This window comes from Phragmites australis, chromosome 7 (assembly GCF_958298935.1).
Source record: "Phragmites australis chromosome 7, lpPhrAust1.1, whole genome shotgun sequence".
In the NCBI taxonomy this organism is placed as follows: domain Eukaryota; kingdom Viridiplantae; phylum Streptophyta; class Magnoliopsida; order Poales; family Poaceae; genus Phragmites; species Phragmites australis.
Genome location: NC_084927.1, coordinates 7,025,976 through 7,038,033, shown reverse-complemented (window position 1 = coordinate 7,038,033; position 12,058 = coordinate 7,025,976). Strand labels below are relative to the sequence as shown.

Sequence of the window (12,058 nt, the reverse complement as noted above, 5' to 3'; positions counted from 1 at the left end):
GGGGAAGGGTTCCATTCTGTTCAGTTTCAAGAATGGAGAACAGTGGCTCCTCAACGACGTGTACTACATTCCAAAACTATGTAGCAACATGGTGAGTCTAGGTCAGCTCATTGAGACTGGCCATTGTCTGACCATGGACGAAGATGAACTGGAAGTATTTGTCAAAATGCCATGGTGGTTGATCGTGAAGGTAAGGCGGATGATGAACCACTTGTATCGCATCCAGCTGTAGTTGGCACGTCCTGTATGTTTGCTAACCAGATTGGATGCGGCAGCATGATTGTGGCATGCCCGGCTTGGGCATGTTAACTTTCAAGCATTGAAGTTCCTCGTCGATAAGCAAATGGCAACAGGAGTACCGCATATCCTCCCCATCAGTTATACCACATGTGCCACGTGGCGAAGCAAACACAGCTGCCATTCTCGACAGTGACGAGATATTGAGCAGAGAAGCTACTCGAACTGCTTCACGTTGACCTGTGTGGGCCGATCACACCATCCACACTCGTGGGTAATTGTTACTTCATGTTGATTGTTGATGATTTCTCACATTGGATGTGGATGCAAGTACTCAAAACCAAGGATCAGGCGTGTTCGGCATTTGTGAAGATCAAAGCATTGGCCGAGAACTCAAGTGGACATCGAGTCAAGGTGTTTAGGTTTGACTGCGGTGGAGAATTTCTTTCTGCTCAGCTCGCGAAGCTGTGCGAGGAGGCGGGGATCTAGCGACATTTCACTGCACCATGATGGTTGCACAACCCTAGTTCAATCTCCTCATATCCCCCTATATATATATATATATATATATATATATATATATATATATATATATATATACTTTATTGGTAATCAACAATATTCAGATTGCATCTACCTATTCTTACTTGTGTTCTCAATTCACTTGCAGAAAAAACCTTCTTTGTGAGGTTGACCGTGTCTTGGCACGGTTGATAACTACGGAATAATGGTGTAGTGGTTGCGAGGGTTCTCGATTTGTTCTGGTCAGAGCCTTTGGATCATCAATATCGAAGCTTTACCAAATCGACTTATCATATTACCTTTTAGAAGATCGAGCATGCCCCATCACTAAGCAACAAAACATCACAAGAAATTAGTAGCAACCTATTCTTTACCAAGAAAGCATAAATTGCAAGCAACAAGTTTATCTTGTATGTATTCGAAAAAGTGATGTGCTCATCAGATATGGTTAAGACTTTTAGGATGGAGAGAGGCTGGAGTCAGCCGTCCAGTAGGAAATTGAAAGGAACTAGTGCAGGAGACGATGCTGATGGTTGGGACGTGGAGCCATGAGAGGAAAGCTTCACTCCTTGTATCCCTCGCTTTCAGAGTATTTTGTACTCTCTCTGGTTGCAAATGTATGTCGTTTTAGCCTCCTCAACTATTCTCTAAATATAAGTTATTCTCGAACTTCTATGTATTTTTTTCTCTTTTGTTCCTATCTTGTTCTTGTTTAATAAATACTACCACTCTCACAAATAAATGAGTTATCCTTTCCAATACAGAATAAATAAAGGGCAACAAGATTATTTGATCTACTTTCTTAATTCTTATACACAAATCTAAAATAATCTACATTTGCAATCAGAGAAAGTATTATTCAAGTATGGATCGTTTAGCTCCAGCCGTATATTTGTCCGAGACATAGCTCATGATACAAGCCGTCTAAGATAATTTATCTCATACGGTTTCCAAGAAACCATCATAAACAACACGTCTGATATGACAGTGTTGGTTGTAGTGCTCTGTCTTTTATTTTCTCTTTCTCTCTCTGCCTTTGAGTGGATGCCTTCCGCTGAAGTTACCTGTAGAATCATTGTGCATTGTGAAATTTTGTAACAAATCATAATGAGCTAGGTTCACAGCAAGGGGTGTGCGACCTTAACGTATACTCCCAGGAGTTCCTGCTTTTGTTATCCTTATGTATAGTTTAGCTACCTTTAATTTGACAGCTATGCATAACTTGTTCTTGACAAGTTACTTATGACTCATCCATGATCTATGCACAACCACAAAAAAAGTCAGTGAAGAAATTGTTTACCTATTCACTGCACAAATAGCTTCGATATTCATTTGGAGCACTAATGTGCTACTATGTTTAAGGTAAACTTGACAATTATCATGGCTTCTTAATTAACAGCTGTAATATGGCTTCTTGATATGATTTATTTAATTAACTTTTTGTTAGTTTGTACAGCTTGTTTCACATGTGTACGTTAAGATAGTTTAATTTATTCCATCATCAAACAAAGTGTAAATAGTATATATGGTGGATTTTTTTATTTACATGCCTCGGGACTTTTCTTTGACGCTACTGTATTCAGGGACAAGCTAGCAAATACGAGCTGTGGATGCCATTATTAATTAATTTTATGTTTATAGGGTTCAAAATCAAAAGTTTGCAAATACATAGTTTTAAGAAAAAAAATACGTAGTTTTAAAGAAAAAATTCCAAATCCATAGTATGTGGGGCACCTTATGTAAATAACAAAAGAAATGCAAACTGCGAGGTAGCCAGACCATGGTGTCGAAGTTGTAGTGTAGGCTAAGCGGTGGCGGACAGGCACTGTCTATCAGGACTAGCTTAGGGTGCCCTAACAGAATTAACAGTGTGGTGTGATGTGGTGAATATAAGTACAAGCATTCAGCTAATTACATATAAAACATCATTGTACTTTCCATCAACATCTTACTGAAAGTCAAGCTATCATATGCCCAGCACTTATTTAGCGCAGCTGGGACTTTATTGCAACAATAATATAACTCTTTACATCTTGCCAACCAATGGATCAAGAATATATATCCACTTGTAGTCAAGAGGAGAACCAGATTCGCTGAGCGGTATACCATTCACAAAGAAGTAGGGTGTCCCGGTCACACCTCGTGCACAACCGTTCTATGAAACAACAGGAAAAAAACAAGGTGATTAATTAATATATGTAAATAAGAGTGTAATATCACAGGGAGGAAAATGTTGTCACCTTGAATGATATCCTGGTGGCTTGATCTGATTGTGAATCATTGAAACCTGCTTTGTATGCCGTCAAATTGTCTTGACCGATGACAGGGACAACAAGGTTGCTGGTTACTTCATCAACCACTGTAGCTCTTGATTTTGTGTAAGTTGGCTGGTTGAAATAACCTTCCTGACAATTGATTTTGTTGTGTTATTTTTTGGAAACTTAGAGATTATCAATACTATGTCAAAAACAAAAAAAAAGACACACAATTAGTGACAAGTCATAATATGACTCGCCACTGATGATAATAGTGACATGTCGTCACTAATAATGACTCATTAGTGATGTGTCATCCTAGGTCAGTTATTAATAGCGGGTCAAGTTGTGACTCGTCACTAATGATGACTTATCAGTGATAGATTATCCTAAGCCAGTCATTAGTGACGGATCAAGTTGTGACCCGTGGACCAACTCATCAGTGACAGGCCATCCTAGTGATGGGTCAAGTTGTGACCCGTTACTAATGACAGTAATAATAAATTACATGGTAGTATTTTGTTTATGGGTTCTATTTTTGATGTTACATGGTGTTTAATTTAAGTTAGAGAAAATTGTTTACTTCTTACTGCAAAGCAAAATGCATACAAGTAGCAATTGTGCGTAGAATGTCTATATAGTGATTGTGTGCATATTTTTTTATTTTTCTCACCTCAACAGCACTAAAATAGGAACCATTATATATTTCTACTCAAATTTTATGTAAGCGGTGGCGGCTATGGACACAAACACGCGTTCTGTAAATGGTATAGAAACTTCAGGGGTCGAGAACTTAATCTTCCAGACTGAAATTGGCATAGAAAAAATTGCCAAACCCAACAAAGTGGGGGAGAAATAGATGCCTTTTTCTTTAGATGTCTGTAGAGTTAAAAATTGTCAAAATCAGAGTCTGTATGAAAAAATATACCTGTTTTACCGAGCACTCTAGGTAACCTATCAAATTGCGATGGTTTGAATGAGATATTAAGAAATTCATAAAATATATATACAAATTTGGACGAAGAAAAAAAAATTATATAAAAATTATAACGCTCGACAAAATTTGGCAAAATCAGTCATTAGGGACAGGTTAAGATTACAACATGTCACTAATATTCAGTCATCAGTAACCTGTCATTAGTGACGGGTGATGGTTATGACCTGTCACCTATAATCTTTGGCAAAGAAGGTTAAAAGTTTAAAATATCTAGTTTCTATCATAACTATGTGATAGATGAGGTGATAAGGTCGCTACACGTGCGAGATGAGACCTTGGTTTCAAGGCCCACAAAATGCAGACTGAAAAACCATATGAAAAATGGCGTGACTTGTGGGGCATATGTGATGGGCTCCTGCGTTAAGATGGCAAAAAAATATATTTTTTGACTTTTTAAATCCAAAAATACGAAAAACGTTCATCAATCTTGAGTGACGGGTCATTGTTACGACCCGTCACTAATTACCTTTATTAGGGACGACCCGTCAATAATGACTTATCAGTGACGTGTTCAGAGTGATAGATATGAAACCCATTGTTAATAATGGTTATCATCTATCACTACAAATCTTTTTTCATATAGTGCAAGAAACGAGAATAATGTGAAATCAGGTATATATTTTTAATACTAAATTCACTACTACGGAATGAATGATCACAAACGGCTCTAAACCATCGCCCAACACGGTCCGGTGCGCAGATGGCTGAGTCGGCCTCAGCTTTGTTGGGGCAAATCTCACCGGCGCAGGAGGCGAGGTAAATGAGAGGATGACAAGGGAAGGGAGGGAAAATGCTGCTCGCATGGATGGACAAGAACAGGGAACAGATAAGATCCTTTCATTTCAATTATTGCACCTTTTTTGTCCTGCCATGCCGTTCAAAAGATCATCCCAGATCCCAGACGGTTCTAGATTAAAAGTCATCTTTGATGTCTCCGAGTATCACCGACGACTTTTAGTTTAGACCGTATGTGATGCTTTTAATTTAGACCTGTCTACCATATATCACATATGGTTTAAAAAAACTGTATTGGATGTCCTAGTATATCACATATGGTTCTTAATTTAGAACTATTTATGAAACATTACAAATTGTTCTTAAAAAATAGTTTATGGCGTCTCTATATCATAGATGACTCTTAATGTAGAACTATCTATTATATATCACACGTGGTTTTTCCTCATCTAATATGATTTAGATGGTCACTCCTAAGAACCGACTATGATACTCTGTGACTCATAACTGGTTTTGTATTAATGATTCAAATTTGCTATATATATTTTAGAAATATTATGTGTCGTATTATTTTGATGTGACTACAATAATTAATAAAGATTCTTTTTTAATAAAATGTTTTAGAAGTATTTGAAGTACCACCGTTTTTAGTAATTAACTTTTGATTTCGATATGTAAAATGTATCAATGATTAGAGAGAGAAAACCTGGTACTTGAAGAATCTCTCGAGCAGGGGATATGTGAACGACGGATTCATCTTGTTCACCGTATGAATTGACCGGCAAGCAATGAAGGCATTGCTGTGGTAACTGCACATTTCAGACAGTAAGTTGTATCAGAAAGGAAGTCATTTTGTTTATGAGGCTATCTAATTACTGCTGTTAAGGAGAATACTAAATTTTCGATCAAAACATCAAGTACGCTTTCTGATCCTTGCCCTATTTATGCCCCTTGCAAGGAAGTTTGACGTCTACATACGTCAAAGCTGGAATCCAATACGTCCAAATGAGGGCAAGATTACTAGCTACAGGGCTTAATAGGATCCTACCGTCACTACAATGCATTTCTACATTATTTGTTTTCAGTAAATTTCGCAAACCACACCACCACCAGCAAAACACAATCATAGAACCACAATTGGAATTGCAGTTCTCTGAAACTTCTGCGTAAAATTGTGATTGTATTGCAGTTTTGACAAACATGTTGTTTTCGTGAAATTCACTCTTCTTTTAGCAATTATCGACTCGACAATGTTACAGTAGCATCGATATTGTTTATTAGATGAGTAGGCCCGAAAAGATCCCTTGTCACGGCTTGCTTTCCTTACCGTGTGTCTTGGCCTCTTGGGACAGATACAACACAGTTATGCCAAGGATTTACCAGTCTAGTACTTCTATGTCTGCTGTATAATGTGGACTTCCCTCAAATGGAAAAGTGGAGAAAGAGCTACCAAAATTAAGATAATAATATTTTTAAGTGGTCTGGTAATGCTACTGAGATAAATAAAACTAAGGCCTCCTTTATTAGGTGAAAGGCAAGGTCTCTCTATTTTAGATAAAGTATGATGTCTCAGGAAAGGAAGATCACTTGTTTTTCTCGCTTTTTTCTTATGCCTAAAGACTGGGCCATGCGTTCCATTAATAATGGCTGGGTGAATTGACACGCACCAATGCTATTACTTTTTTATGTTTTCTCGTGACGATGGTCCACTTTCTAATCGGCAAGCCCGTAAATCTGATTTGTTGGGACCATACGTGTCAATTTCACTGTGGTTGCCATTCCGTTTTGCTTATTGGAATGTAATGTTTTTGAACTGGGTATTTCCTTATTATTATAAAAGAATATATAAATCCATAATCTATTGTAAAATCCAAATGAAATTGAATAACGGGCACTCCATTTTCATTGAACATATATAGAATACAATATTTTTATTGAATACAATTACATTGACATTTATATTCACCTAAACGTTTTTTCATGCTACAACTTTGTCCTTCTTAATAATATTTTGTGGACTGGAATAGGGCATACCGGCTATTTCGGTGGAATAGGTCATTCCAGATCGTTTCTAGTCGGAATGAGCAATGAAGCGGAATGACAAGTAGAATGGAGCACAAAACTTTGCATTCCGGTTTACCCGACAGAATGAACATTCTGATTCGGATCATACCAAAGTGGAATTGATAACTATGGTTGGGCATGTACATAGTTTGTACTGGGCTGGGCATGCAATCTAAGTGTCCGCCAGCCACTTGAGGGCAAATATTTGCTAATTCGCTAGAGGAAAATCTAGCTGACATGCATATCCTCATGACTTGGGATGTGTATGGATCGATCCATGGGCATTCGTTTATTCGCTTTAATTTAATCTAATTAATTAATTAGATAATAAAAAATAAAAATTAATTAATTAAACTAGAGTGGATCAATAAATATCTAGAAAAAAGTTCCTTGGATGCTTTTAATTCCGTAGAAAAAAGTTTTTAATCTCCAATAAAATGTTCTCTAGGTGAATGTTGTATATTTATAATAAAACTATCTTGATATCCTGTAATAAGTTATCTAGTTGAATGTCATTTGTCTCTAGTAAAATGTTTTCAATATTAGTGACTAGTCAGTGAGTATCAGTGCCGGATCTGGAACCGGCACTGAAAACTATATCAGTGCCAGTTAGTGGTTCTGGACTAGTATCAGTGCCGGTTGGAACCGCACTGATATAGTTTTTTCCGATTCAAACTTTTGGGGCTGAAAAAAGCAAGGATTTTGTTTTTCTTTTTTTGCAACCAGAGCCATTGTAAAGATTCAACTAGAAAACTTTTGCTTACATGCAGCAACCAGGACTCGAACTCATGACCTCATAGCAGACCCTAACGTATGACCGCTCTAACCATCTGAGCTATCGTTGGTTCTCGATTATAATAGCAAAATCAATCCTTTTGACATCTTCTGACCCAACGTTTGAATGGCTAAATGGATATCTAAATGATCTCAAATAAAAAACTGATCAACTACGAAATTGTAGATCTCATCGAGAGCTATAATATTCATATAAAGTTTGTCTCCATCCGACTTCGTATGAAAACGTTATGAATTTTTTAAGATGTGTTGTCATTGAACAGAGTTGAAACTTTGTTAACATCATTTGGGTATTTAAATGATCTCAAATTAAAAAGTTATCAACTAAAAAGTTGTAGAACTCGTCGAAATCTACAATTTTCATATAAAGTTTTTTCCCATCCAACTTTGTGTGAAAAAGTAATAATTTTTTAAAATAAGCTATGACAATAGCAATCATAAGTGTTATGGCTAGAACCGACACAGATACTTACTATCAGGGTTGGTCCGTAGCTAGAACCAACACTGATACTGATTATCAGTGCCAGTTTATGAATAAAACTGGCACTGATGTATATTGATATATCAGTGTCGGTTCTTAACAGCTCACTCATTGTTCGCATGTGAAATCTTAAGAATCCACATTGATACCCCTGAATTCTAGTTCCAATACAATCGATATTGATGTACCGTTATTTTTGACTCTATAGCAGTGACCGTTGATCAGATGGAAGCAGATATGAGCGTGAAACAAGACTCTCTAAAGAACTTATCCAAAGGACAAGTGGTTAAAAAAATTAGTAGCAAAGTTGATTCGAAAATATATTGCGATCATATTAACGTTCACTATCATGGTGCTAAAGTACATCCGTAGAAAAACTTTCTGCAGGTGTCTGGTCTACTTGTCGCGTAGAAGATGAGCAATGTCTGTAATGAACATAGTTGACCATTAGTATTTCTTGTTTTTTGCGAATGGACCATTATTGTTTCTAAGTATGCATAAACAAAACTTACAAGAATTAGAATGATATAGAAATATATATTTTTTTGGATGAATATATTTGGTATCATCCCCATGCGATAAATCAGAAAATTTTAGTGGTGAATAATGTTTTGAAACTGTGACTAGAAATTGTTTTTAAAAAGTTGTATTTAAAGTATAAAAATAATAAAGAATATCAATACAGAGGTGATATAAGTAAAATAAGGCAAGAATGGATTTTCGCGAAAAATGGCAAGGAGTGGATTCGGTTGCACTCACGGCAGGGGGAAGAGGTGCACGACGACGGACACGCGCGAGCCGTAGTGCTCGACGGCCTTCTTCAGTGGCGGCCACGCGTCGCGGCTGTCAGGGCAGACCGGGTCGACGAACGCTTCGACCACCACCGTCTGGCCCCACGCCGGCTGTTGGGAATCGACCAAGGATCAAACTCGCGCAGCAGCGAGCTCACGCGATCACCTTGGAAGAAACTCACGCGAACACAAGCTCTGTTGTAGACACACTCACACGAGAGCGCAGATATGCGGCGACTCACGCCCCTTTTCTGTATTCACTCTTTTAATTAAACAAACGAGTACATGGCTTATATAGCCTTGATCACAGGCACGTACAGGAATGGTCTCATGCGCACGCACGCACAAACTCCACTTGCATGAGCCACTAACTCATGCATGAAGCGGCCACTAACCTGACCACCAGCCACGCCTCAGAGACGTGCCTAACTAACATGCATGCATGCAGCAAACTAAGCTAACTCCTACATGCAACACACACATGCATAGATGCACTTCTCCTCGTGCATGACATATACGCACTACTTCCCGGCCTCAACGTGAACTCATCACGTTTCCAGACACATGCTCATGCAAAACGTCCAACAACTAATGCACTAACACATCTAACATATATACAAGACTTTAAAATATATGTAAGTCAAGATTAGTGCTAACACCGGCGGCTTCCCGGCATACACGAACCCGTCCGTTCTCGCCGGGATCGGGATCTGCGCGCGGCAGCCGCAGCACCCGATGATCACCAGCAGCAGGAGAGAGACACGGTGTCTGCTGCTAGACTCCATCTCACTCTCTCTCTAGCTTCTCTGATCTCTAGCTACTTTTGGCCTCTTTGTGTCAGGTTGTTCAACTAACACTCGTACACACATACTAAACATGAACGCGAATGAGCTGGTGAGGAGAATACATTCTGCTAACGAATCTCTTAAGGATCAGATAGACAATGAGTGCAGTCCAGGTGAGCTGCGCAGACACTTCGCCGAAAGTGAAGTGGGTGGTGACGTCTACCTCCCAACGACTTCATGGGCGACTTGAACATTCCGGTAAAGTGCTGGAAATGGTGCCCACATCGGGCCCAGCTGATGACATCATAAGGACGTTAAGATGATGATGGAGTCGGCATTCGTCACGCTGAAATACAGTAGGCAGGAATTTAATTTCGCTTGAAAATTAATGGTATAATTTCCGTGAGATTCCTTTGAAATTCCTCGTTACAAACGTGTCCTAATGTAATGCATTGGCAGAAAAAGTTCGTGAAAATTGTTACGCAGCTCTCAGTTTGGTATGTTTGGATATCACTATATCAGTGACCTATTACTATGATACTATCTAGTTGGATTGGTCCATCGCGTATATGTGCAACATAACTAGGTACCCTTGTTCTAGCTCTTCGAGATGCAGTCCTTGAGAACTTCCACTAAGTTGCCACAATCTTTGTTTAGTGTCAGTTGTGGAAATTCACATCTCATTATATCGTGTCCTTCTAGGATTAAATTAAATATATCTAGTATTATAGATTAAATCCACACAAAAATGAAATTACCTGTGACCAAACAAATTCATACAGGAGCTACAGCTTTGACGACCAAGTGATTCGATAACGATACATAAGCTAGGTAGAAACCATATTGGCATCTTATCCCATCATCATAGTCTTGAACTCATCGAAGCTGAGAACCCCGTCCCCATGCAGATCGAACTTGCAGATTATGGCCTGGCACTCTGCAATGTCCTGGTGCGAGTCCTGCTTGCTTAGCATCAGTTTCAGGCTCAGCGGCGTGATGCACCCTCTCTCCCCTGCATCTCATACACTCTAAACGCTTCTCCTCCTTCTGATCCGCTTCCATTTCTTGTGCCAGCCTCACAAATTCTTCTTCGTCCAGCAGCCCATTTCCATCCGTGTCTGTTCAACGCCTGCAAGATCTCCGACTTTTACTGAGGGTTATCTACGGGTAGCTGACGGCTTAGTGTATTCCTTTTTTTTTTTTTCAAATGGTCGAGAGTATTTCTAATGTAAATTGGACATTTCCCAAATGTGAAAACCAATCAATGATAAAAATTTACCGACCAAGATTTCCCTACATTGGGATACAAACAAATGTATACCAAATGAACTAAACCGTCAGCCATGGAAAAAGTTAGAGATCTTGTAGCAATGCCTTGATGTCCTCGGCTGACATGTCATCGCCGACCGCTACCTTCAAGCCAAGCTGCAGCTCGGTGGCAGAGATCTTGCGGTCGCTGTCCCGGGTGGCTAAGATCATTCACTTCTACTGCTATTTATAGTTTCGCATCTTTGTAACGAGCCAATTTAGACTGGTATTAGATTCAGTTCAGCAAATAATTGGTAAAATACAAATAATCATATTGATTCAAATATCCATGTGTATGCTTAATTACTATAAATAACATAACAAGATAAATGATTTTTCACAACTCTGGTTGCTTTAGCCTTGAACGAGCATCGTGTCATTGACAACTAATTTTACAAGAGTAATGGTACTCCAAGAAAATGCAAAAAAAACTGTCTAATTATAAACTGCCGGAGTGGATCTCATCAACCCTCTCAATTGGAAAAAAATATAAGTCCATAACAAAAAAGATTAAAATTTATTGAAATGCTTGCATTGTAACACCACTTTGATGTCGATTTCATTACTTTAGATCAGGTCGAAACTTATAGCAAGCTCACAAAGTAATTCCAACCTTACTGCTCGAAAAAAAAGTAATTCCAACTTCCTATAGTAAGTTAACATTACCACGAGTTGCAAGTTGAGGAAAAACGTACCAAAAATCATCGAGTACCAATACTACACCTTGGAAGTTACACTGCCGATCCACTAACCATTTTCTTCATTGGACAAAGAAAAGAAGCAAAATCAAAAAGAGATTATTGTTGTAACAACTATAGCTTATTGGTTAAGTACCAATTCCCTTAACAATACAGGTCCCACGATCTCAATAAAACAATTTGATCTGAACTCACTGTTGACCTGTAAATGCTCCAGTGCTACAGCAAATGCTCTCCAGGTGCTACAGCTCTTTTACAGACGACATGTGGCCAATGCTCTCCAGCAGCCGCATGTGTGCTACAGTGATAGAGGACGGAGGAGGTTTACCTCATATATGCCGATTCTTCACTCATCTCTATCACTATTCACAGATGATGCATATAGACCCG

At 38.6% G+C, this 12,058-nt stretch overlaps 1 protein-coding gene across 1 annotated transcript; it reads right to left on the bottom strand.

Annotated features, from left to right (window-relative positions):
• Window positions 1-2,649: 2,649 nt before the first annotated feature.
• LOC133923935 (uncharacterized) lies at window positions 2,650-9,856 on the bottom strand. Its single transcript, XM_062369244.1, has 5 exons — window positions 9,537-9,856; window positions 8,846-8,988; window positions 5,453-5,555; window positions 3,000-3,164; window positions 2,650-2,914 (listed from the first exon to the last, which is right to left on the bottom strand). The coding sequence occupies exons 1-5, from the start codon at window positions 9,660-9,662 to the stop codon at window positions 2,786-2,788; spliced, it is 666 nt and encodes a 221-aa protein (XP_062225228.1). The 5' UTR covers window positions 9,663-9,856; the 3' UTR covers window positions 2,650-2,785.
• Between the last annotated feature and the right edge of the window lie 2,202 nt (window positions 9,857-12,058).

Bases quoted from the DNA above. Each gene is read 5' to 3' on its own strand.
- LOC133923935 (XM_062369244.1), bottom strand. From the start codon at position 9,662: ATGGAGTCTAGCAGCAGACACCGTGTCTCTCTCCTGCTGCTGGTGATC. The intron at 5,556-8,845 runs GTGAGTGCAACC...TGAAATGTGCAG, and splicing joins GTGCACCTCTTCCCCCTGCC to TTACCACAGCAATGCCTTCA. The intron at 2,915-2,999 runs GTGACAACATTT...GTTGTTTCATAG, and splicing joins CCACCAGGATATCATTCAAG to AACGGTTGTGCACGAGGTGT.